Source organism: Meles meles, chromosome 12, assembly GCF_922984935.1.
Source record: "Meles meles chromosome 12, mMelMel3.1 paternal haplotype, whole genome shotgun sequence".
Taxonomy (NCBI): Eukaryota; Metazoa; Chordata; class Mammalia; order Carnivora; family Mustelidae; genus Meles; species Meles meles.
Window position 1 is genome coordinate 95,625,984 of NC_060077.1, and position 27,510 is coordinate 95,653,493.

The 27,510-nt window shown below is 46.7% G+C and overlaps 1 protein-coding gene across 6 annotated transcripts in view; it reads left to right on the forward strand.

Moving 5' to 3' along the window:
• The window catches only part of ATP9B (ATPase phospholipid transporting 9B (putative)), a 221,155-nt gene that overhangs the window by 53,660 nt on the left and 139,985 nt on the right, over window positions 1–27,510 (forward strand). For 5 of the 6 annotated variants that reach the window (XM_046025851.1, XM_046025854.1, XM_046025852.1 and 2 more), the window contains 2 exons: window positions 4,063–4,121; window positions 14,103–14,154. The exons of the other annotated variant lie outside the window; for it this stretch is intronic. In XM_046025851.1, the coding sequence (XP_045881807.1) occupies window positions 4,063–4,121; window positions 14,103–14,154 (111 nt within the window). The remainder of the gene's footprint in view (window positions 1–4,062; window positions 4,122–14,102; window positions 14,155–27,510) is intronic. 6 annotated transcript variants of the gene reach the window in all.

Genomic DNA, 27,510 nt, shown 5'->3' on the forward strand with positions numbered 1-27,510 from the left:
GGAAACTGCATGTGTCCTCTACTGGTGACCTCCTAGGGTATACTTACATGTGATCAATTCTTCTTTTAAAAAGCTGCTTAATTGGGGCGCCTGGGTGGCTCAGTGGGTTAAAGCCTCTGCCTTCGGCTCAGATCATGATCCCAGGGTCCTGGGATCGAACCCCGCATTGGGCTCTCTGCTCAGGAGAGAGCCTGCTTCCTCCTCTCAGCCTACTGTTCTGCCTACTTGTGATCTTTGTCTGTCAAATAAATAAAATCTTAAAAAAAAAAAAAAAAGCTGCTCGGGGCACCTGGGTGGCTCAGCGGGTTAATCCTCTGCCTTCGACTCAGGTCATGATCCCAGGGTACTGGGATCGAGCCCCACATCGGGCTCTCTGCTCAGCAGGGAACCTGCTTCCCCCTCTCTCTCTGCCTGCCTCTCTGCCTGCTTGTGATCTCTCTCTCTCTCTGTGTCAAATAAATTAAAAAAAAAAAAAGCTGCTTAATTATCTCCCACTCATTACCTGTGTGTGTTTTGTTGGGAAGAAGGTAATTAATACATTGTCATCCTTTGTGGGTGTCTGTGTCTAGTTCAGGGTGGCTTATACAGCTGCTTCCCTGTTAGTCCATGATGATGTTGGACCCGTTCAACTGAGTAAGAGTAGGTTGGTCATAAACATCTCTTGTTTGAAATGGGGTCAGTTTGTTTGATGCATTTGCGAAGAAGAAACTAAATGTCATAGGAGTATACTTCATTCGTGCTTTGAAGCTGTCACAGGGTCTGCGCTTAGTAGACACAGTGGTGTTTGTTCGTCACAGATGAGCACATTGCAGAGAGGCGCGCGTGCGTACCGCTGGTGCTCACGTGGGGCCCTGAAGGCTTTGGGAGGCTCTCTTTGCTTGGAACTAAGGAGAGCTGTGAAGGGAAGGCTCCCAGTCCAAAGAAACAGCAAGTACCGAGAACTTGGGCCCCAGAGAGTCGCAGGACACTGGACTGAAAGCACATGCAGACCGTGTGAGACCCAGAAAATTGATTTGAGGTCGCCGTGGAAACGTGCACACCGGTAGAAACCTGAACTGTCTTCTAAGTGATTGTTGACTAATGGAGATTTTTTGGATGGAGATAAACCTAATCCTTAGTTTTGCCAGCCAGTTCGTTTGCAGTCCATATTGAATTAGGGAGTGCATAGTCACGGAGGCCAGTTTGTAGAATGTTATCTTTATTCAGGTACGGAATGAGGAGCACTGGGATTGGTGGGCAGGTCTATGTTTAAGAAGCTTTGGAGTAAGAATAAGTCGTCCTTTGAGTTACTTCGTGATCTTTCAAAGGAGCACGTGAAACCTGGTTCATGCCACAAGCCGGCGGAATGCTTTGCTTCTGTGAGAACACGGAAGCTGCTGCACTTTGGAGGCATGGAGGCAGGAACGCTGTTGCCGGAGGAGGGCTTAATGGAAAGATTTCATGGCAGTAGTTGAGAGAGAGGGAAAGATGGCTCGTAACCTTACTTGGTAACATTCACTCTTAACCATTTCATCAGAAAGGAAAGGCCAGAGCTTATACTGAGATAAATCGAATACAGTGTTTTTAAGAACAACTATCCTTAGGTCTAAGTACTGGCCTGTACATTGTTACTGTATTTAGAACTTGCTTCTTTCAAGTATAGCTCTGAAATTAATAAGTTTTAAATGCCCATTTCAAAACACTCTGCGTTGTTGGGGGCTCTCTTGGGTTGTGATAGCAGGTGGCGGTTCTGTCTTGTCTTTGTGCTCCGATGCATAAAATCTAGGGATTTTCTTTCGTTAACAGTCCCAGATGTCCATAACCCCACCCCCCTCTCCCTGCCGCTCTCCCCCCAGCAACCCTCAGTCTGTTTTGTGAGATTAAGAGTCTAACGGTTTGTCTCCCTCCCAATCCCATCTTGTTTCATTTATTCTTCTCCTACCCCCCTACCCCCCACGTTGCATCTCCACTTCCCCATATCAGGGAGATCATATGATAGTTGTCTTTCTCCGATTGACTTATTTCACTAAGCATGATACCCTCTAGTTCCATCCACGTCGTCGCAAATGGCAAGATTTTGGGGTTTTGATGGCTGCATAGTGTTCCATTGTGTATAGATACCACATCTTCTTTATCCATTCATCTGTTGATGGACATCTAGGTTCTTTCCATAGTTTGATTATTGTGGTCATTGCTGCTATGAACATTCGGGTGCACGTGCCCCTTCGGATCACTACGTTTGTATCTTTAGGGTAAATACCCAGTAGTGCGAATGCCTTTGTCGTAAGGTAGCCCTATTTTCAACTTTTTGAGGAACCTGCATGCTGTTTTCCAGTGGTTGCACCATGTGCTGTGGTGAGTGCTGTGAAGTGTGTAAACCTGGCGATTCACAGGCCTGTACCCCTGGGGCTAATAATACATTCTATGTTAATTAAAAATTTTTAAAAATAAACAAACAAATAAATAAATAAATAATTCTTGGCTGTAGAAATAGGCCTAAGGAGCTTGGGGGGGGGGGGGGGCGGCACGAACCAGTCCCCCAACTCCGATAGTAGTATGTTACTGAGGTCAGCTGTCAGATCAGTTCACAAAGGGTGGCCAGTAATCAGTCCGCTCGTGTGTGTATGAGCTGTTCACATTGGGCAGAGAGGGTAATGGTGCTGGGCTGTCACTGGGGGAGGGAGGTGGGGACGATGCCTGGGGAGCAGGTAGTGTTCCTACAGCTTCTCTGTCTGATACCCGGGCTGCCCTTGAAGGAAGAGAAGTCGTGAGTTCATGTGACCAAGGCTGTAAAGGAACTACAAGGAGTCCCCCACACAGATTACTTCAAATTGTTAGAAAACCAAGAGCCATTAAGCAATTTGACCAATTCTTCACAATTTAAAAATGTGTACTTTGAGCAGGCATGTGAGGCAGATTGCCATACTGATTTAACATGGTAGCCTTCTATTCTGTTCATATTCTTAGCATGAGAACTTTCTGCACTGTTTTACCGTCACCGGTCTTCCTTAAACATGTCATCAAGAGTAAGTCTCTGCCTCTCCTTTTTGAACCGGTCCATTACAGAGAATACAGAAAAGCAGAAGGAGGGAAAAGTGGGTTGGATAGTAGGAGAGAAGATACAATGAAGTGATAAGACAGGAATCTGCAGAGTAATACTCCGGGAGCGTGAGATCAGTGAGTAGCTTTGCTCAGGACAATGTGATGTGAACGTACCTTTTGTTCTGTTAGCTCTCAGAGTAAACTGAATGTAAAGTCATAGTCTTTTCCCATGTTAAAAGAGCCACAAAAAGGTAAAAAGAGATCCATAAGGCTGTTGCAAGTTCTAAAAGGGAGATTTGTGGGGACGGAGCAGGGCCCAGAGTCCCAGGGAGAGAGAGTACTTAAGCAAGTTTTGTTACTTACGTAGGATGGGTCTCAAATTACGTGTATCGCAGTTCGTCCACCTGTGTGCTGTTAACGTTATGTGGCGTTTATCTGCTTAGTTTCATGTACTAGATGTCGACAATATATAGATACATAGGTATTATATAGATAATCTAAGAATTTGCCATGTGTCACGTGGAAGAGTCACTTCTCCATGAAGCTTTCGGCCCTGCCGACACCAGTCACCAGTACGAGCCGCCGGCGAAGCTGCCAGCCCGCGGTGACTGTGTGTGTCATGTCCTTCCTTCTGTCCGTTACGTGTCCGTCGATGCCATCCACAGCGTTAACGCAAGGGTTTTACGTCTTCGTGGTATTCACTCATTACGTCATCTTTAAGTGCCGTTGCTGATCGTCGTCGCTGGACCCAGACCTGGAAGCATGGCAGATTCTGAAGAACCTTCTGGTTGGAGCCTCTCCCGCACCCACGCCTTTTCCTGGGCAGGGAACTGTGTGTGCTTGGGGGCTGACTAAGAGAGGTTAATTTTTAGTGACTGTGCGTATGTGAAATACATTTATTTTGAAAGTTTAAGTACAGACCAGTTCCTAGTGTCCCCACCGTCCGCGACAGTTATTTCTTAAGTGTCACTTAAAAGTCAATTGAAACTTTAACTCTGGTGTGTTACTGCTTGTTGATTATACTTCTTCTTTTTTTTTAAGGTAAAGTGCAAGTTAAGAGTTCAGACATACAAGTTGGAGACCTCATCATAGTGGAAAAGGTTGTTGCATTTTTAATATATTTTAGTCCTGTCTATGCCAGTGATTAACATTTAGCCTGATTGCAGTCACTTTGAATCAGAAGGAAGTTGTTTGAGATAGTTATTTTAAATCTTAACTCTTTTGTATAAGATATAATATACATGAAGAAAAATCTAGATTTTTCTGTATTCTGTTTTCCTTTAGTACATCTCAGTGTGTGCAGGTGAAATTGTATTTTGTCTAAAATAAGATGTGTTAACTGCTTAATATTACATTATCAGAATAATTTCATTTGACTAAAGAATTATAATTGGCTAGAACCTATTTAGAATATTAGAATATGTTTCATTTTCTAAGACCTTTATCTCTTTATCACACAGATGCGCTATACGTAGTAATTGGGTATTATTCTTGGGATGTAGAAACTTGAAGAAGGAAAGGTCCGTGGAAGTAAGAGACTATTAGAAAAAGCTTATTAGGTCATTGTAGGAAGTGGCCAAAAAGAAACCCCTCCGTGTCAGACTTGGGCGTTGTTGGGTGCCTGCTGTGGTGGGAGAGCCGCTACGCGCACCGGCCTCCCTGAGCATGGCATGACGGACAGCCTCTGTGTTTTCTTTCTCCTTTCCCGTTTTTTCTCTTTTTAAGGCTCTAGAACAACTTTTTTAGAAAAAACTCTCGTTTGAGAAGTTGTAATAGTCCTCTTAGAAGGATAGTTTGAGCCCTCGGTGCCATCTGACACACAGGCCAGGCAGCCGGCCTGAGCCGCCTCGTGGAGATGTTTGGTACAGGGTCTTTCTCCTCAAGACTGAAGTGGGCTTTGTGTTGCTACGGTAATCTGCATGCTGAGAATGTTTTGGGTATGTGTGTTTGATTTTACAAAATGGGACAAAATTGAACATCATGATTTGCGGCTCATTTTATAGCGTTCGGTGATGTGGGCACTAAGTTACAGCTTTTGATCCGTGGTTAGCTTTTCGGGCGGTGTCTGTTCTGCGGTGATTGTGCATGCTCGGGAGCGCCCTCACGTGTCCATCTCTGAGTGTTTCTGGAGGGTCGTGTTGACCAGAGAGACCACCGAGCCGTGTGGCGTCAGACCCCACTGGTTAGCACCTCCCAGCGTCTCTGATCAGGAAATGGGTCACAGATTGGTGTGGGTCCTCGCTGCGACTCCCTCTCAGGGCTGTGGCCAGCCGGTGGCCCTCCCCTCCAGCTCACTCGGGTTGTCGGCAGGTTCAGAGCCTCAGTTCTAGGAGCTTTTAGCTGGAGGCGTCCCTCATTCCTGTCCACGGTAGGGGGGCAGGGGACCCTCCCCAGGGCAGGTCCCAGTGGCTGGCCAGGAGAAGCTGGGAATGCGGCAGCGTGGACTCGCGGGCTGGGACCTGGTGTCGGCAGTGGTACCCATCGCCTCTCGCTTCCCTTGGAAGAGGCGTTCTGGTGTTGGTGGTGGGGCTTGAAGACTGGATGGAGTCTCGTTGTGGATCAGGGAGTGCTGTTCGGCCTTCTCGCTCTTCGTCTCATTTCCTTTGCTCTCCTGCTTACGCATGCTCTCCTTCCCTGTGCTACGTAGGTGGACAGAGTGGTGTGCCCTTCAGTCCCCCCATCTTTACTGAGTAACACAGGAGCCCTTCTTGGCCGTGTTGTAAGAGCTCATCTCTCCAGGCCTGTAGATGGATGTGAAAGAAAGACTTCTAGACCTGTGTCCGGGCTTTCCCCTTGCGCTTCCCTCTGGCCTCCCAGGTGTGCTGTCCACCTGTGAGAGGGCGATGAGTCACGTGGGCCCTTGCAGACATCCACGTAAACATTTTCCTTGAAAGTGGCGGTAGCTGTGTGTCTTTCTGTCACTTCTGTGTTCCATGGGTAGAGCAGTGTGAATAGGCCTCCCACACGGGATCAGTGCCCTGTACGAGCGTCTGTGCAGTCCCTGCGCGGCCCTGACGCTGACAGATTTGGTAGCAGAGCTAGAGGAAGGACTTCTACAGTATTTTCACTGACCTTTAGGAGACGTTGTTGGACACTAAAAGATAGGGGCAGCCCCTGTACCTGCTTTAGTTTTTTAATATTTCCAGTTTTACACTCATTTTCATATAAAAATTTTCCACATATTTTGGTTACCTAAGAAACAAATATTTAGGAATCTGAGATATAATGTCTAGTAATTAATATATAAAGTGATATATTTTTGGTAGTGGGTTAATATTTGTTGAACCAACTTTGTGGTTTTTGTAGTGATACATTACTGACGGACATAACCATCATAACGAAAGAGCACAGATATGGTAGCAAATGGCTTTGTCCTTTTCCTTTCTAATTAAGGATCCTGGCAACACTTACCACTAACACGAGAAAAGCAGTTTCTCTGTTACTTGACCATACTGCTACTCAGAAATTAATGTTTGGATATTTCCATCGTGGGCTTTATGTTGGAGAGTAGCCCTTCTAATTCTGCATCTGACTGTGAAATTAAAATTAGTGTACTGATCGTCATTGTTTGGGTATTTAAAATGTGCTAACCAAATTCAGACCGGTATTGTAGGTGTTGAGGGTGCCGTACAGCTCACAGGAGGGCAACAGCCTGGGACGGTGGGAGAGAGCAGAATGTGGGGTTCATGTTAGATGGGTCTGGATGTAAATTCCTCATTGTCCACCCTCACGCTCTCCCTGGGAGAAGCAGCTCTTTGACGTGCACTTGGAACGTGGTAGGCTGGAACCGCGCAGGGTCAAGATTGGATCGTGCGTGCAGGGTGAGGAAGGAAAACCGAAGATTGTTTCCTGGCATAACAGGGAACCCTCCCAAACACACCTAAAATTTTAGACAAACATGTCAACTTAAATATTATTACTTGAGGAATGTGTCAAGTACGGTGACTGTTTGGAACAGGAGACTAAGAAGTTGAAGGTTGCCCAGGTCACTCATTGTCCGGGTCCTGACATCAGCTCTGAAGTCTGGGTGTTTGAGGAGGATCCCGAGGACACACGCAGAGCAGGATCGAAGGTGACGCAGGAGAGTCCTCCTTCGTTTCTCAGCCTAAACATCTTTTTTAATAGGTGAATTCGAAAGACAGTTTCTTTATCCTAGTTTTTTGAGGTAATGCAATTTAATAAATATTTTAAACAATTTAGTGAGTAAGTATTACCATGTGTATTTTGATACCCAGAACAAACACTACAAAAAACCGCAGAGAAACACAATCTGAGGTACTGAGATGGACTCCTGGAAAGGGTTCAGGTAACATGCAGGAAAGCAGGAAGTTTGAAACTGAAGAGTGAATACCACAGGACACCAATAGAAAACAAGTAATGAAATGCAGATTGGACTCTGATGAGACATGTAGACTCTGACTCTTTCACCACGAGCAGTGGAGATGTACCAGCGCTGAGTGGGCCGAGTGGATAAGGAAGCAAGACCCAGCCGTTCACAGGGAATTCAAATCCAGTGACACAGGTGGGATGAAAGAACGTAACAGGATGGAAAAGTTACACCACAAAAAATTGGTCAGAGTAGGAGGCCTATATCAATACCCAGTGAAGTAGCTCAGAGTAAAGAAAGGGACTACCGAGGGGGCGTCTCTTAGCGCTAATAGGGTTGGACATCAGGAGGACAGAAGAACCGAAAGTTTGCATGCGCTGGGCAGCGCAGCCACAAAATCGAAAACTCTTGGAGCTGAACGGAAGAAATAGACAAATCCACAGCAATGAGTGAGAACCTCACCCCAGTCTCTGAGCACTGGGTAGAAGCGCTGGGCAGGAAATCAGCTGTGGCACAGAAGATCCGCACCGAGTCAGCCAGCGAGAGCTGACCGGCGTGTACAGACCGCCCTCCCAAACAGGAGAAGAGCACACATTCATTTCAAGTGTCCATAGAACGTGCACCAAGATAAAGCATATCCATAAAACAAACCCAAAAATTTGAAAAGAATTTGAATTTTACAGTGGGTTGTTTCATCACAGTAGAGTCAAACTAGAAATTAATAATAGCACAACAACAGAACTGTAAAATATGTGAAAAGTGAGCAGTGTGGTCTAGTTATGGAATAAGTATCTAGGAGACAGCATAGAAGTGCATGAAAATGAAACTAGAGTCCAAGGGGCACACGTACAGCAGTGCGGACAGGAGTTCCGTAGTAGGTAGTGCCAGCATTCCCAAGAAGTGAAGATCTCAAGTTAACAGTCTGACTTCCTAGCTCAGGAAACTAGAAGACGACCAGAACTAAACCAATGCATGCAGAAGGAAGGAAATAAGAAATATCAATGAAAGATCAATGATAACTGAAAATAGGAAGACAAGATAGTAAACCAATGAGAGCAAAAGCAATCAGCCACCTCGGGAATGACAGGGGACGTTACTGCTGGTCCAGAGCCATTGAAAGGGTCACTGCAGAATGACGCCCCCAGTAAACGCCCACAGTAGCTTTCCTCCAGGCGACACGGCGGCTTCGATGAGGCGGAGCCATTCTTCCCACACCACTAACTATCCACACTCCGTCAGAATGAAACACATCATAGGAACGGGTCTACAAACAGTAAGGAAATGGAATTAGCCATTTAAAAAGTCTCCAAGAAGGAAATATCTAGGTCCAGATGTTTTTACTGAAGAATGCTTTTGAGACTTTTAAAGAAGACTTAGCATCATATTTATACATTTTATACATTATACATTTATACATTTTAAGGCCAGTTCAGCATTCCAAAATCGCCCCATGTAACCCACTCTGAACAGGCTAAAAGAAAATGAGGTGATCGTGTCCGCCTGTGACTACATCCAACACCCACTCATAGTAAAAATGCTCCACGGTTTGGTGTAGGTGGCAGTTACCTTAATTACATCCAAAAGGCATCTGTGAAAACATAGCCAACATCATACGAAACGGTGGGATTCTGAAATGCCTCTCCTTTCAGGTTGGGAGTAAGTCAAGGATGTCTGTTGTGTCTGCTGTTACGACTCGTACTTAGCTAACATTACCCGCTACGTGGAATAAGGCAAGTAAAGGAAATTAAAGGAATTCAGATCGGAAAGGAAGAAATAAAAATGTCCCCATTTGCAGACAACATGGTTGTGTGTATAGACAACCCCGAGGAACTGATGGTAAGGAGTAGGTTCAGCGAAGTGGCAAATTGTAAGACCCCACTGAGATACCAATCCCATTTCCAGCACGTGGAAATGGAAATTAGAAAGGAAGTCCTCCTGTAGTCCCTACTATGAAAACAAAATCTTGGTATGCTGAAGATAACAGTGGGATCATGAAAGTAATCAAAGACACTCTAGTTCCAGTTTTCCTGAAACTGAATATAGATTTACTACAATTAACGTTAAAATCTCAGTGAGGTTTTGTTTTTTGTTTTCATTTTTTTTAGACAAAATAAGCTTATTCTAGAACCAATGTGTCAAGGCTAAATTGGCTAAAACGTCTAAAACAGCCTTGACAAGGAGAGAAAAGGGAGAAGGATCACTTTCCTGATGTTAAGGCACACGACCTCGCTGTGCTTATCAACACAGTGTGTAAGAGGGCTAGAAACAGAGATCAGTGGAACATTGCGGAGAATCCAGAAATACACACACCCAGATGCTCAAGTGATTTTTGACAAAGTGCAAAAGCAGTTAAAATGGAGAAGGGTTCGCTTTTCAGCAAATGAGACTGGAGCTAGTGGACATCCATGGGTTAAGAACATGAACCCAATTTAAATGTATGCTTTATAGATATTAAATCTGTATGATGGAGTTTTTCTGACTGACTGACTGCACATGGCACGGTACCTTCTGGCTCCATCCACGTTGTTGCAGATGGCAAGATTTCATTCTTCTTGATGGCTGAGTAGTATTCCCGTGTGCGTGCATGCACACACACACACACACACCGACACACACACACACCCACCCCTGTATCGTTATCCACCAGACCATGGATATCTAGGCTCTCCGAGAAACACAAACACCATGTGATCTCACTCACGTGGCATTTAAGAAACAGATGAACATGCGGGAAGGGGGAAGGAAGGAAAGGAGACAGGGAAACAGGCCTTACGTGACTCTTTTTTTTTTTTTAAGATTTTATTTATTTATTTATTAGGAGTGAGCCCAAGGAGGACAGAGGGAGAGGGAGAAGCAGACTCCCTGCTGAGCAAGGAGCCGGATGTAGGGCTCAGTCCTAGGACCCTGGGATTGTGACTGGAGCCGAAGGCAGACGCTTCACTGACTGGGCCACCTGGGCGCCCACCATAAGTGACTCTTAACAATAAAGAACAAACTAAAGGCCCACGGAGGGAGGTGGCTGGGGGATGGCTAGGTGGCAGATGAGCATTAAGGAGGCACTTGTTGTGATGAGCACTGTGTGTTGAGTGTAAGTGACGAATAGCCGAATTCTGCTCCTGAAGCCCACATTGCACTGTATGTTAACTAACAAAATTTAAGAAAAAATAGATCATGGATTTAAGTGAAGATTGTGGAAGTTTAAAACTTAGAAAAAAATGTAGGAGAAAAGAATCAGAATCTAGGGCAGGAAAATAGTTCTTAAACACCAAAAGCACAATGCATGAAAGAAAAAAACCTGGTAATTGCATCTCATGAAGTGAGAAAAGATTTGTGCTTATGAAACATACGATGAAAACACGGGCTATAAACCGTAGAGCGGACAAAGATTTTTATATCTGGAATATGGACAAACTCAACAGCGAGGGAAAATCAAATTAGAAAATGAACGGAAGATGTAAGAGGCATTTCCCCAAAGCAGCTTACAGGCGGAGAAGAAACACATGAGCAGACGTTCCATGTCATTAGTGCTCCGTGAGCCAGACTGAAGCGTGACGCGCCGGTGCGCGAGGAGCGGAGCGGCGGCGGCGGACACTGGCCCTGATGTGAGGGAGGGGGGTGGCTCGTGTGTTTCTAGCGGGAGCGTCAACGTGACACTTAGTCTGGAGGATCGTTAGATCTTCTCCTGAGAAATTCATGCGCAGTTACTGCGTGGCCCACCAGTGGGACTCTTGGCTCTTCTGGCACGAGAAATATTAACTCAAGTTGACACGAACGCCTGTGTGTGAGTGCTCATTGCCTGCGTGATTCGTACTAGCCCCGTGTCAGACCCCAGCCAGATGTCTCGGGTGGGTGGGGGCCCGGGAGGCAGTCGCACATCTCCCCGGGGTGTCACGTTGAAGCACAGGGTTCTGCGCTGTGTGGCTCGCTGTCTGGGGGAGGGAAAAATAAAAAGCATCCAGTGATTGAAGGTGCCTGGTTTAAACAAACTAGATGAGTGCTTCACCGGGGAAGGGAATGAAGAGTAATGGTCTGAAAGTGAAATTAAGAAAAACAATTCTATTACAATAGCATTAGAAGGAATAAAATACTTACAAATAAAATTACTGTTAAGAATAAGCAACAGAGGGCACTTGGGTGGCTCAGTTGGTTGGGCGACGGCCTTCAGTTCAAGTCATGATCCTGGAGTCACAGGATGGAGTCCCGCATCAGGCTCCCTGCTCAGCAGGCCTGCTGCTGCTCCCCTGACTTCCCCCTCATGCTCACTCACTCTCATTCTCTCTTTTTCAAATAAATAAATAAAATCTTAAAAAGAAAAAAAAAAAAAAAACCAAACAAACAGTCTGTAGGCCCTTATGTACTCTGCCTGGGAATTTCCTATTAGTTAAATGTTACGAGTAGTTTTTCCTCCCTGCTGTGCTATGTTGAGAGACTGTTAATTTTGATGAAGTCTACCTTATTAGTCTTTTCAGTTATGGTTAGTTGGGGATTTTTGTTTTGTTTTTTAAATTTTCGTTTGTAGAGAAGGAGGAGTCTTGTTAGGTTTGGTGGGGACGAAATCCTTCCCTACCAAAAGTTATGAAAATATTCTATGGTATCTTTTAGGGCTTTTAGTTTTGACTTTGACATTTCGAAGCAGAATTTCTTTGGAGCAGATTCTCGTGTTTTGATTGATAGTATGAATTGCCTCCTGTCATCTCATGTAGACATCTAAGCTTCTTCGTACTGTTGATTGCAAAGACTGCGATTTCCTCATCACTCTGCTCTAGCGCCCTTCCTCATTAATCTGGTGTCCATTTTTGTGTGGCCTCCCTTCTGGAGTCTCTGTGTTCGCATTGGTATAATTACCTGTTTTAGTAGAATACCATCTTGTCTTAATTGCTCTGGTTTAATATTTCAGTTTTGTTACAGTATAGCCTCAACCTTCTGTGTTTCTCACATTTGTCTTGTTCATTCTTGGTCTTTACATTTCCCTCTAAGTATTAGGAACACCTGGCCAGGTCCTCCCGAAATACATGTTAAGATTTTGATTGGGTTTGTGTTAAAAACATAGATCAGTTGATAGGCATGTGACATCTTTGCATTCTGATTTTGGAAAATGATGTGTTCCGCGTGTTTCGGTTTTACGTAATGTCTTTCAGTGATGTTAGTTTTCGTTTAGAGAACTTGACTTCCTTGTCTTATTAGTTATAGTCTAATCTCAGTTTTCTTATTGCTGGAACGAGCATATCTAAAAAATACTTCATTGCTGTTTATTACTTGTGTTTATGTACTTGTTTTCTGGGTCATTAATTTCTTTTTAAGATTTTATTTATTTGAGAGAGAGAGTATGAGAAGGGGAGGGTCAGAGGGAGAAGCAGATGCCTGCCGAGCAGGGAGCCCGATGCAGGACTCGATGCTGGGACTCCAGGATCATAAGCAGAGCTGAAGGCAGTGGCTTAACCCACTGAGCCACCCAGGCGCCCCAGTTTTTTTATATTTGCTTACATCCTTGTACTTTCGTTGGGGTTCATTGGCTTTTCCTCTGCTTCCAAGTGGATATTTAGCTTGTTTTTAGCTTCTTTTATATATTGTATGCATTTCGCTATGTACATTTTCCTCTTACTACTTTCCTTTGGCAGAATGGTTTCACACACTTTGCTGCATGAAGTCGACTTTTCGTTACCATTCTTTTTTTTTTTTTTTTAAGATTTTTTTATTTATTTGACAGACAGAGATCACAAGTAGGCAGAGAGGCAGGCAGAGAGAGAGGGGGAAGCAGACTACCTGCTGAGCAGAGAGCCCGATGCAGGGCTCGATCCCAGGACCCTGAGATCATGACCTGAGCCGAAGGCAGAGGCTTTAACCCACTGAGACACCCAGGCGCCCCTGGGATTTCTTTTTTGACCGAAGAGTTCTTTAGATCTTAATAATTGACCCTTCTTCATTCATGTTGGAAAGAGGTAGCTTTATCCCACAACATCTCGTTTTTACCTCTAATGACTTATGCTTGTTTGTATTACTTGTTTACTGACAAGTAATCCATTTTATTATCGTGTGTGGGTAAATCTTTACTGACGTCTCAAAACTATATGCATACTTTATGAAATTGTGTGTTCTTACTGTATATTTTTTCTTTAGTTTGATACAGCTTTTCCAGTTGACAAAATCATTAGTAATGGTTAAATGTATGAATAGCAAATACTTATATAAGTTTATATGCTACAAGGACCTTTGAGGTTTTGTCCTTTGCTGCCTTACGAGAGACTGTCTCTCAGATTTGTAGGGTTTTTTTGGTTTGTTTGTTTGCTCAGTTGTACATTTACTCATTTAGTCAACATTTAGTAAGTGTTTTATTTATGATGTGTTCTGTTTTGTGTTAGACTTTAGAAGAATCCTATTCTCACTTTCTAGGGTTATTTACTGTACTAGGGAGGACATAATTTTTTATAGGGCAAAAGCTGCTATATTGTATGTATGAGTTTAGTTAACAGAGAGGCCACAGAAAAGCCAATATTCAACATTTTTCAGAAATGGAGCAGTTTTCACAAATGCTGTTTTCACGGTTTGTTAATAGGTGAAAGAATTGTCAAAAAAGTCCAACTAAAATATTAATTTAAATTAATTTTACAAATTATACAAATTATTGTTAATTGCTTCAGTATAAATTTTAATTATAAATTTTTTTTTAGTTTTTACTAGCTATTTCTACTTTGTAATGGAATGGTATTACTTTATAACTTTGCATATAGGTAATTAGTGTTTTATATTTCTGCAGAATCAAAGAATTCCGTCGGACATGGTATTTCTTAGGACATCAGAAAAAGCAGGTATTTTTATTTGTATTTGAATTGCTGGTCATTTAGTATTTTAGTTTAATTTTCGCTTTGAAAGGTAAAAGTTAAATTTATTGTTGTAAAAAGTTTTCTTCGAATGATAATACATTGAATTAATTCTAAATCACATTTAACTGTATTTAATATGATCTTTATTGTATATGTTTGTTTTAAAAAATATAATCCTATCACAACCTTTAAATCAAATGAGTGCTTTCATTGAAAACTATATTGCTAAGTAATTAAATGATGTTGCTTGAAATTTGATTGCTATTCTGTATTTGCAGTTTTATTAATTCAGCAAGCATGTATTTACTCTTACTGTGTGGCGGCCATAACTTGTCTGTCCCTTGGGACACAAAGGGAGCGAGACTGAGTCGTTCCCGTCAAAGAGGCCATGATCAGCTTCTGTGTGGATATACAGCCATCGACGGCGGTGCTCTGACTGTATAGACAGCATAAGTCACAGTGTGTGTAGGTGACTTGAAGTGGGCTTCACGGGGTAAACGGTATTTCTATGACCCGGCTCTCCCCAGTGAGAAGGAGGTTTGGAAAGGGAAAATGAGACAGAAGTCTCATATCTAGGAGAAGAGCTGTGTGTTAGTAATCCAGAAACCCAAAATCTAGTCTGCTTTGGCCAATTCGTAATTATATGACGTGGACACATGGTCACACATTTTCTTAATGTCGAAAATAACGGAGAGGTTTATCAGGCAATGCCCAAGTTCCTTTTGCCTTGTGTTTCTGACTCTGTTGAATAAATGGATAATATTTTTACGGAAAGCTCAGCATGTTATTTTTTATTGGAAATTCAACATATGTATTATTACCTACAGTACGGTGAAAACTCAAGAAAGGACAAAGTTAAATTTTAAAGTTGTTAATTAATTGATTAATTAATTTTCATTTTTAAATAATCTCTGCACCCAGTATGGGGCTCGAACTCACGACCCGAGATCAGGAGTTGCGTGCTCTTCCAGCTGGGCCAGGCGCTAGGGTTGTTCATTGAGTTTTTCTCCATGTGTAAACAGCCTTCTTTAAAGGGGTATCCCGAGAAAGAAAAGGAATGTTTTTTCATCGGCTGTGGTTACGGCTATTTACAGCGTCAGATGAGGCCGCATTAGCAGGAGAAGAAGAGTCCAGCTGCCCCGAATAATCAGGTTCACCTGGTACACCTGCTCGGTAGCGTGTTCCTCAGTGGGCAGCTTAGTCCGTCCGTGGACTGGAGAGCTCCTCTTCAGTCCGTTTCGCTTTCTCCTCAGAAACACAGTGGACCCCTTTCCTGTCCAGTGAGATGGGCTGTGCCCTGAGGTCTGGCCAGGAGAGTCCAGCTGACCGCCTCCGGGCCCGGTCGGCATCTCTCTCGCAGCCATTGACTCTTTCCTTCCTGGCGCTGGTGCGGCGTCCGGGACGAGGGTGGTCTTCGAAGTTGTCTGTTGAAGACCGCGGTTTTTCACACGGGTTCTTGACCGACTGTGTGGGACAGAGCTCCCTCCTCTTCCCTTGCAGCTGACTCGGAGAGAAGGATTTGAGTCCCAAACCGCGAGCACTGGTCTCCCGGGGTGGCTCGTGTTCCCATCCCAGTGGCGGTGCTGCGGCCGGCGGCACAGCTCCAGCTCTTGCTCTCATTTCTTGCTTGTGTAGAGCTTCAAGGCCACCCAGGCGTGAGAGGTTAAGGCCTTTTAGGTTTTCCTGGGCATGTGTGCAGCTCTGCACGGGCAGGCGGCTTTCCGACTCCCAGGAATGTGTTAGAATTTTTTAGAGGCTCCTTCAAGTCTTGTAATTTTCCAGGTTTTCTTTTAAGTTTTTTGTTTACCACAGTTTTATCACCAGCTGAGGTAACTGTGGTGTTAAATAATTGCCACTGATTGTTTTTTGACAAACAGTCCAAAGAAAATACTTATAATAAACGGGCTCTGGGTCAGGTCAAATTCAGGGAAAGCTATACTTGGTCAGGTGATTACGGTTCTCTGGTCATGGATTTGGGAAACTCCAGGCCTGATTGTCCCGATCAGTGGTGGCTGGAATATCCGTTTTCTCAGCTACTGTGGAACTGAGAAGTAGGGAGAAGAGGATCTGGGAAGGGAGAAGTCAGAGCACCGCACCGCTCACGCTCAGCTTGACTGAGCCGTGCTTCTCGAATAAATGCACCTGGGATTGTTGAAGGTGTTTGATTATTCTCCAGAGTTCTGAAAAAGTTGCTTTTGATTATTTTTACTGATGTTCTCTCTCGTATAGTTATGGAGAAACAGATTTTCAGAGATTTTTACTTTTCCATCTCTGTTTACATCACTCACTTGTTTATGATGTTTGTCTTTGTTTCTAAAGGAATTCAGTATAATGAATAGCCAACATACTCGTGTTTGAGAGATGCTTCTGTATTACTTGCCCTTTTAATGACTGGTAGAAAAATATATGAGATTAAGAATATTATCCTAGGGGCACCTGGGTGGCTCAGTGGGTTAAAGCCTCTGCCTTCAGCTCAGGTCATGATCTCAGGGCCCTGGGATCAAGGCCCACATCGGGCTCTCTGCTCCGCGGGGAGCCTGCTTCCCCATCCCCTCTCCCTGCCTCTCTGCCTACATGTGATCTCTGTCTCTCAAATAAATAAAATCTTAAAAAAAATATTATCCTAAATATGGAAATGGTTTTCAGATAATTAAAGGAAATAAGGTTTTGTTGGAAGACAAAAGATGAAGGAAGTCCAGCACTTTAAAACTGGAAGATGATGAGAATTCTCCATTTTCTAAAGGAGTCTGAGGGCTGAACAACTTAGCAAGACCTTGTTGAAGGTCACGTGACCAACAGCAGTTTTAGTTCTCAGCCTCTGAGTAACTTACAGCAGCAGCACAGAGATAGAATATTAGAGCATCAGGCAAATGAGATACTCTGTATTATATTAGCTTTGGATAAATAACCTTAGATCTAAACTGATGACGTTTTAAAAAAACATTTTCTTTCCCTCTCGTTTTCCCTTGGCTTTCATGTTATAGGGACATGTTGTAGTGTAAAGATACTTAATATTTTGGAGGCCCTAGATCTCTTCGAAAATCTTTTTTTAAAATTCTTTGAAAAGATTTTTATTTATTTGACATAGAGAGAGCACAAGCTGGGGTGGGGATAAGGGAGAGGGGAGGCAGGCTCCCTGCTGAGCAAGGATCCTGATGGGGGACTTGATGCCAGGACCCTGGGACCATGACCCGAGCCACGGCAGATGCTTAACTGACTGAGCCACCCACGCGCCCCTGTCTTTGAGAATATTAAGAATTACCACCTTATTCCCCCCAAAAGTATATATAGCGGCATGTAGGCTCTGTTGTTGGGTCTGACTTAGGACCTTATTTTGGTCTGTTTAAGCTTACAGTTTCCTGTTTGTTTGTCTTTAAGATTTTATTTATTTATTTGACAGAGCACACAAGCAGGGGGAGCAGCAGAGGGAGAGGGAGAAGCAGGCTTCCTACCAAGCAGGGAGCCTGACTCGGGACTCGATCCCAGGATCGTGGGAACATGACCTGAGCTGAAGGCAGACACTTAACTGACTGAGCCACCCAGGTGCCCCTAAGCTTACAATTCTGTTACATTTCTCAGTTTTATTGTTTTCTTCTATCAAATTTAATTTGTTAAAATCATCACTGATTGTAGATATACAGATCCTAAAATGTCAGATTGCTATTTCATGCTGTTTTCCCTCTTTTTCTAAAATTTACCAAATAGCTTCCCAGCTGAGTAAAATGTGTGTCATAGTATTGCTTTAAATCAGGACTTCTTAGCTTTGGAAATTCTGTTTCTGCAACCTTAAGTGATTATTTTAAATTTTTAATTGTCTCTTTTTCAAAAATACACATATTTAGAATTTTTGGTATATCAACTGACACTATTGATATTATTTTATTACTTTGCAGTTTCAGTTCAGAAGAATCTGATGGTGCATTTTCTGTTAAAATAAAAATCTTGGGACACCTGCGGGGCTCTGTCCTTAAGCCTCTGCCTTCGGCTCAGGTCATGGTCCCTGGGTCCTGGGATCGAGCCCTGCATTGGGCTCTCTGCTCCGCAGTGAGCCTGCTTCTCCCTCTCCTACTCCCCCTGCTTATGTTCCCTCTCTTGATGTATCTCTCTTGGTCAAAGAAATAAATAAAATCTTTAAAAAATAAAAATAAAAGATAAATAAAAATCTTCAAACCCTAGTCAGTATAAAAGTCTTACATCTCTGTGGTGTGTCCGAGCTTGGACATTTGCAGCTCGGGGAGGCTCTGTGGTGCCACAGGCGGTGTGTGAACGCGGGGCCTTCTGCGGGGCCAGCATCCGATTGTCCAGAGTGCGGATGAAGTCGATGGATCTGGGGACGGAGGGCTTCGATTCCAATTAATCAGTTACTTCATCGGTTTCTTAATTCAGATCAAATATCTCCTGAATGCACACAATCGTTTTAGTGGTATTAAGAGAAATTAATGCTTTAGAACTGATTTTCATCAATCTCTTACAAATGCCAATATCTTTTTCACTTGCCTCCTAAGTGATGACATTATAGTTGAAGTGTTTGGGACATAGTACAATGGCTCAGCTGTCCCCTGTTAGTGGGACAGGGGTAGGTAAATGACACTGTACTCATCCACATCCTCTCTCTGGTGCTATTCATCTTCCCCGAAGCTTAAAAATTTCATGCCGAGTCATTAAGTCATATAAATGATTTAGGAATCGAGTTTAATGGTGAACGATCCGGTATTACATATGCGAAGTCAATGTCTATTTTTCTTCGCTGGGCACGTCCTGTCCCCGTCTCTTCCAGAGCTGTTGGACTCGTGCGCTGTTGCGAACGGTCTGCTAATGCTACAGGAGAGCGCTCCACGGCATGCGGCAGGCTCCGGCGCTCAGCCGTGCCGTGTCCCATCCGTCACTTCAGCACCGCTTGACGCAGCTCTCCTGTGTGACACGTGGCCTCGTGGATCTTAATTTGATTGTCATTAAACCTGTCCTTTCCTGTCAGCTCTTGTCAATTATACAAAATAAAATCAAGTATTCATAAGAAGTCTGTAACGGGATATGAGCCGACGATTTAATAATTAGGTCCGCCGAGCCCTCGCTGGCCCCTGTGTGGCTGGCGCCTGCCGTCACACCTCAAGCAGGCTCGGTACGTTGTCTCTTGTGCTCTTGCCGCAGCCCTGCTCTTCTGAAACCACCGCGAGGTTAGCAGTGTTAGCTGTGCTCCAGGGTAAGTCCTAGATCTGTTGCCCCTGGATTTTTAGAACAGAACGAAGCATGTCCTCTGTAAAGACAGCTGTATTGCTCAGGGCTCAGTAAGCTTCCAGAACCCAGTGTTGCTTTCACTGGGAAATGTGGGACGTTTGCAGCGTAAGGGACTCCAGAGGGCTCCCTTCTTCTGGTTTCTGTGTGAGAAAGCAGACCTAGAGCAGAGCCGTTTGGCACTGACGTCTCAAAGTACGTGGCAGACGGAATCGAGAACCGGTCCCTGTGTGGTCGCTTCTGTATCAGGACATGCACAGGCCCACACACGCACATACGTAAACATGCAGGTGTTGAGAGGAGTAAAGTCAGGTCGGAAACTGCTCAACTGTAAAATAACACCCACTGCAAGTTTTCTTGTGCTCCTCGTTAGCGAAAGCAGCGCGTAACATGCCCTCCTTATGCTAGGCCTTTGGACAAGTCATGCACAACGGACGTGTTTATGTGCTGAGAGATGTCTCTCCGAGTATGTCTTCCCTCCATATGGTAGATGACTCAGAGCCGTCTCGCGGGGCTCTGGGAGGCTCCTAGAATCGTGCTGGCCGCACCGGTGCCCGCGGCACAGTGCAGCTGCCAGGGTTGGAGGTGTCCTTGGTGCAGGGCTCTCAGGGACACGTTTTAGTAGCTGAACTGTGATGAGTCGGACATGCACCGGCTGGTGAAAGAAATAGTAGGAGAGCAAGAAAAGGCTCGTGGTGCGCGTAGGACAGCAGGTCCTCCAGAGGGTTGGAGGGAGAATGCGGCTAGCTCGGATGTGGACTGGCACAGACCCATTTTAGTGTCTAAAAGATCGTCCTTGTGCCAGCACCTGGCTGTGGTCCCGGGAGTGGACAGAGACAGCCTGCAAGCCGCTGGCCCATCCCTGACTGAATTAGGGGCAGAATCCCGAACGAACTTCTCCGCTGGGGAGAACGGCCTCCGAGCCGCATGTGTCCAGCAGAGAAGGCAGAAATCGGACTCCGTGAGCTCAGACACCACTTTTGACCAGAAGGAAGTTGGTGTGGGACCAGGAGCAGTCCCTAGACAGCCAGGAATACAAATCCAGTCAGGGGCATGGGGGGCTGCGTGCTACAGGGTAAGTGGGCTTCACAGGATGAGGTCAGCCGAGTCACTGAGAAAGAGACTCGTGTCTGAACAGCAGCCAGCACTCAGATGCCTTTTCTGATGTTTGTGTACACAGTTCAGAGTGTTCACTAAGAATTTCACGTGCTTATACAGCAGAGGGGTGTGAGGTCAGATGGGCCTCCTGATGGCATTGGGCCGTTCGTCCTGCCCGTCCCAGTGAGACTTTGGGCCAGTGCACCTCTAAGCTTGAAATGGGGTCACGAGGGCACCTGGGTGGCTCAGTTGGTTAAGTGACTGTCCTCGGCTCAGGTCGTGATCCTGGAGTCCTGCGATCGAGTCCCACATCAGGCTCCCTGTTCGGCAGGGAGTCTGCTGCTCCTGCTGACCTCTCTCCCCTCTCATGCTCTCTCTCTCTCATGCTCTCTCTCCCCCAAATAAATAAGTAAAATCTTAAAAAAAAAATGGGGTCATTTTTCCCTACCGACTGTCCACCAGGACCTCGAATATATGTATAGGCCAGGTCTGGGCCTTAGTAGACGCTCAGGAAGCATTTGTAGCCTCCTTGTTCGGAGAGACGTGACTTTTGATTATGCACATGTGTGTCCATGTGTTTTCTGAGGGGTGGATGTGGAGCGGTTTCTAATCAAGGAAATAGATACTATATTCATTTCTTAGTTTCTCCCCATAACGATCTTTGGAAGGTATTTTCTAAGGGAGCCAGGCCCTGAAGAAGTGTACTTGTATTAAATTCCACATCCCTGAATTCCTCTCCCTGGCACATCCCTCCTCTCCACCACCCGGTGGTCTCTGTAGTTGTGGTCCTTTGGCCCCGGAGTTCAGAGGGATCCCAGTCATGGCAGGAAGCACAGTCTCACTCAGAGGTAGTACTGTGCTTCGTTAAAGAGGCGATCCTGGGTGCTGCGGGTCTTCTTTCCCTGAACTGTAGATCGTAGCTACTTTCTGTTTCTATCGGAACCCCCGTCCTTCTGACTTTCACAGACACCGCTGCATCTCATTTCTAGAATAGGACATTGTGTGTGCCCCAAATGATTGCGTGTGGGTTCTGTTCTAGAATTTTGAGTCTGGGTGCTTGTCAGCCCTGGACTACGTGTGTCTCCTAAAACTTGCTTTACTCCTGATTTTGCTCATTTCCGTCTCTGATTATGAGAAGCAACACTTACACTGCGGTCCGTAGGACCCTGGGTCCCAGGAAGAGTGTTCTCGGTGCGGCGGGCGTTGTGTGGGTTTGAGCATGCGGAGGAGCAGCTGCATGTGGACCCGTGTCCGGGAGCCGCTGTGCCCTGCGAGCTACGGAGCATGTCGGCACCGCCGTGCTCGCTGCAGGATCGGCGTCCAGTCTGTGTTTCCCATTTGGAGGGTGTCTGTAACTCTCCAGATCCTCTGTCGGCATTTATAGCCTCCACCGCTGTCCAGCTTTATTTTTGTTGTTTGAATTATACATATCTTAATAGCTTATCTAATATCTCATAGTTTATTTTGTCCATTTTAAAATATTTCAACAATTTAACTGTTTGATAATTATTGTTCATATTATTTCACCTGCTTTATATATGGGTAAGTGATTTTTTTCTTTTTTTCTTTTTTGGAGTGAGAGAAAACGCGAGAAGGGGAGATACGGAGAGAGAATCCTAAACAGACTCCATGCCAAGCACGGAGCCTGATGTTGGGCTGGTGTTGAGATCATGACCCAAGCTGAAATCAAGAGTCAGATGGTTGGGGCGCCTGGGTGGCTCAGTTGGTTAAGCAACTGCCTTCGGCTCAGGTCATGATCCTGGAGTCCCCGGATCGAGTCCCACATCAGGCTCCCAGCTCGAAAGGGAATCTGCTGCTCCTTCTGACCCTCCCCTCTCATTTTCTCTCTCTCTCTCAAATATATAAATAAAATCTTTAAGGAAAAAAAAGGGTCACTTAACTGCCCACCCAGGTGCCCCTGGATAAGTGATTTTTAAATATCAGAAAACTCAACCAGCATCATCCGGTTCTGTCTTCTGCGTGTAAACAACGTAGAAGCCTCCACGTTAGGAGTCTTTACTTGTCTCTACTGGGGGGCGACAGCCTGTGAGCCGCCATAGGCTTTTCTGTAAGGCTGCTTACCACTTCCCTCTACCAGTAACCTTACGATTGTTTTCTCTTCCTTTAGAGGTAAAACCCATTTCACCCAGAACACTGAAAGTTATGCCATCAGTATTAATAAATAACTAGTTTAAAATATTGTAAAAACCTTTTACTTAACGTTTCTGTTTTGCTGTCTTCTGGATAAAAGGGGAAAAGCCATGAGATAAATTACTGATGAAATAGCTGCTGGAGTGGAGAGGAAGGGCGGTCGGCCGCTAACTGTCATGGTGTGAGCGCGGGCCAGCGGCCGCGTGTGGGGTCTGCCGTTCTCCAGAGCCGCGGGCCGCTGCGCCACATCGACCGGTCGTAGCCTGTCCGGGAAGTTGACGGACGGGGCTGACGCTGCAGGGAGCCCTGAGGTCGACGTTTGCGAATAGCACCGGCCCCGGGGGGGTCTCTGTCTCTGCCGCTGTGCTGCCGGCTAAATGTGGGTTCCCGTAGCGCAGTCCCATCACCTGCTGCCTTCCTCGCTTCCTCGCTTCCTCGCAGGGGCCCCACGTTTGTGCTGCCGGCCCTTGAACAGCCCGGGGGCCAGGGCTGCTCCCCCAACCCCGTGCGGCTGGAAATGTATGTGCGCCTGCGGGCTCCACCAGGACCGACCTGCTGCCGGCCTGCTGTCGGCGGGACGCTGGCCCATGCCGCGGAGCTCGTTTCCACGTCGGAGACGCTCTGTGTGTTGCGTGCTGTGTCCTCACAACAGAGCAGGCCGGAGAGAAGAACGTGTGATTAAAAAATCATAAGAGAAAATACATTTATAATGAACCCACTAAAGAATCAACTTTATAATATTTTGATTGATATATTTCTGTATTAATCCGAATGCACTTGTAAAATATATTTTCAGACTTCTTAGAGCAGTGACGGTTTTCACAAAGGTGAGAGGGAGGGCCAGTGATTCTCCACGTGCACCCATGCTCACGCGGCCCGCTTGCCCTGGTCCCCGGCCGGCGCGGCGTGGTTCATCCCATTGAGAGGCCCGGCGGGGCGCATCACTGTCGCCAACGTCCTCGGCTCCCGGGGGCTGCCTCCGTGCAGGGTGCGCTCGTGGGCTTGGACAAACGTGGACAGACACGCGTCGGCCATCACGGTCTCTTGCGAACTGTTTGCCTTGAGGATGATTGCGTGAAGTCCCTCGTGCCCTCGGTTCGTCCCTCAGTGCACACGGACCGTCGCGTGTTCTCCACTGCTGTGCCTTCCCGTGTACCGAGTCAGCTCAGCTTCCTGTGCGCAGCCACGGCAGGTGTTCCTCCGGGTCGTTCGTGGTCTGGCAGCTCGTTTCCCTCCGGCCGAGCAGTCCTCCGCTGTCTGGCTGCGCCGCAGTTTATCCACGCGCCTGTGGGCGGTCGTCCCGGCCTCTCTGGGGTCGGCAGTGCGGACAGCGGCCGGGGGACTGCGTGTGGGTCTCCGGGTTGACTCAGGTTCACGCTCCTTTGAGTGGAGGCCAGGTGCGCGGTCTGCGTCACGCGGCCTGGCTGTGCCCGGCTTGGAGGGACCCTGCCAGGCCGCCTCCCGCACCGGCGGCCCCGTGTGCCCCCCGCCCGTGGCGACGGCAAGTCCCGTGCCCCTGCCCATGTCCCCATCAGCACCAGGCCCGTCACTGCTCCAACACGGCCCTTCTCATCGCCGTGCGATGGCATCTGGTTTCCCCGAAGGCGCCAGGTGAGGTGGAGCCCCTTTCCATGGGCCGATTTGCCATCCCTGTGTCGTCTTTGTTCCGGTCTTCGGCCCATCTTTCGGTCCGGTTGTTTCTTACTCCTGAGACGTGAGAACTTGTGTGTGCGGAACCGCAGCCCACTGGCCGCGTGCCATGAGGGCTCCCCCACCACTCTGAGGCTCGCCTTCTCCCGTCTCCGCGCTGTCCTGTGCCGGACAGGAGTTTGGAGTTTCAGCGAAGGCCAGCGCATCACGGATTTCTCTCTGGGATCGCACCTTTGGTGTCGTATCCGAACAGCGGTCACCACACTACACTAGGACCACCTGGGTTTTCTTCCGTGTCCTCGTCCAGGACACTTACGGACAGTACCTTGCATTTAGGTCTGTGGTGCACTTTGAGTCCGTATTTGAGAAGGACGCAAGGTCTGGTCTGGAGGCAGGTGTCGGGCGTGCGTGTTGAGTTCTTGCAGCACCGTTTCCTGAATGGACGACTTTCGCCCCATTGCGGCCGACTGCGTTAATGGGGGCTCGGGCCCTGGCTCTGTTCTGCGCAGTGAAGTGCGTGCTCCCGCCCCAGAGCGCACGCGGCCTTTGTTACCGCAGCTCTACAGGTCAGGCTTTCTGTTTTCAAGGCTGGCAAATGGTTTTAATTTTTAAATGTATCTTTTTTGTTATTATGTTAAAATACACATAGTATAAAATCCGTTACTTCTTTTAGGATCCCAGATGCAGTTCCTGCGTGGGGTAGAGAGAGATTCCCACACGTTCAAGGCTAAGCAGTCTGTCCTTGGGATACCAGCAGGGTGTCTGAGAATTCAACTCAGTTCTGACACTGTCCGCCTTGGACACAGCATCCAGTCCCCCAGGTTCAGGACTCAGTCCTGTAGGAAGGCCTCCTTCCTCAGAATTCAGACGCTCTTTGGAAGTCCCCGGCTGGAACTTGTGCTTCTGACCGACCAGCTGCAGACTGGCCGTTCCAGTGACCTCCTCCTGAGTCTGCTTCAGCGGCTCACAGAACGCAGGGAAGGGATCACGGTGACCTGCTGGTTAAAGGGTGAGAGTCAGCAGCCAGATGAAGAGGTGCCCGGGGACAGGTCCAGGGGAACAGGTGTGGCATTTCCATGCCCTCTCCTGACAGCCACTCGTCCCAGTCTCTGGGAGTTCGCCAGCGCGGAAGCTTCCAAACCCAGACCTTTTGGGTTTTATGGAGGCTTCTTTGCACGGCCACAATGGATTAAATCATTGGCCATTGGCTGACTGAACGTCCAGGCCCTTTCCCCTCCCCAGAGGTCAGGCGTGGGGCGGAAAGTTCCAACCCTCTGATCCCATGGTTGGACCTCCTGGTAGCAGCCCCTGCCCTTGAGTGAGGGGGTTCCAGAAGTCACCTTCATTAACAAGAGACACCTTTGTCACTCTCAACACTTGGGAAGTTTGGAGGGTTTGGGGAGCAGAGAGCCAGGAACTGGGGATGAAGACCACATACTTAGGAGAAATACATATTCAGTTATGTGACTCATCTGAATGACCAAACACCTATTTCTCATAAGTCACAGTATTGCACCATCTTAACCATTTTTTTAAAAGACTTTTTATTTACTTTTGCGAGAGAGAATGTGTGAATGCAAGCACGAGCTGGAAGGGGGCAAAGGGAGAAGCAGACTCCCTGCTAAGCAGGGCGCCCACAAGGGGCTTGATCTCCGGACCCTGAGATCATGACCTCAGCTGAAGGCAGATGCTTAACCGACTGGCCACCCAGGCGCCCCATCTTAACCCTATTTAAATATACAGTTTAGGGGCACCTGGGTGCCTCAGTCGTTGGGCAACAACTGCCTTGGGCTCAGGTCATGATCCTGGGGTCCTGGGATCGAGTCCTGGGTCGCACTCCCTGCTCTGCGGGAGGCCTGCTGCTCCCTCTCCCACTCCCCCCGCTTGTGTTCCCTCTTACTGTGTCTCTCTCTGTCAAATAAATGAATAAAATTCTAAATAAACAAGCAGTTTAGAGGTATTTTATTAAATACACTCACGTCATTATGCAGCTACCGCATTATCCTGGTAACTGTTTTCATCTTGTGGAGCAGAAACTCTGTACCGTTAACAACAACTCCTCATTCTCCCCTGCTCTCCGCCAGTGGCACCCATCCTTCTGCTGTCTGTCTTTATGACGGTGATGCCTCTACGAGCCTCAGCTAAGTGGAATCCTACAGTAGTTTTTCTTTTTGTGACGGGCCCGCTTCCTTCGGCGTAGTGTCCTCAAGCTTCCTCCGCGCTGTAGCATATCGCACGATTTCTTTCCGTTGGGAGGCTCCGTGATGCTGCATTCTGCAGATAGGCACAGCGGGTTTTTTCATCCGTTCATCCATCGATGGGCACCGGTTTCTCTCACGTCCGGCTGCTGGGAGTCCTGCTGCCGGGAGCACCTGGAGCGCGGAAGCTCTCGTGTCTTTCCGAGATCCTGCTTCCGGTTCTCGGCGGGTTTATACCCAGAAGTGGACCTGCTGCCCCGTTTGGTCATTCTGTGTCTGATGTTTTGATGACGTGCCCTGCTGCTTCCCACGGAGTGTAGACATACGCCACTTTCCTCCTCTTCGTGTCTTGGACCTGAAGTGATTGGGCGGCACACGGTTGGGTGGTTGGGTGTTGCCACTACTCTGCCGTGTCTGGTTTCGACTGGAGAGTCGGTGCGTGTACATGTTCAAGTGATGGTCAGAAGGACTTGCCTCGTTGTGAGCCTGTTTGCCGGGTGCCTCAGAGCTCTTCTTCATCCTCATTTCCTGTTCTGTCTCAGTAATACGTTGTAGTGAAATGTTTAAATTCCTCTCTCATTTCCTTTCGTGTCTACTCTGTAGCTGTTTTTTCTCTGCTTACCGTGGGGTCTAGGGTCAACATCCTCCGTTGGAGCTCTCTACTTTGAGTTTGAACTTGTATCCTCTTACGTTTGGTAACCGGCGAACGCCGTTCCTTTCTGCTCCTTTCGGCCCCACCGTGGCGGATAGCACAGAGTCACGTGTTTATCCATTATGTGTCCAGAACACACACGCTGATAATCCTCTTACGTGCATTAGCCTTTCAAATTACGTAGAAGACAAGGTTAGAGTTCCAACCAAAGTTCCAGTAATTCCACCTTTTAGAGCAAGGTTTTTCTTGCAGTTTCTTAGTCTCTTAAATCACGTAGGAAATCAGAATTGCCGGGACAGACGTTTGCTGCGGTGACGCTGGCTGTTGGAACCGGCCACGCGCCAGCCTTCCCTGACACCT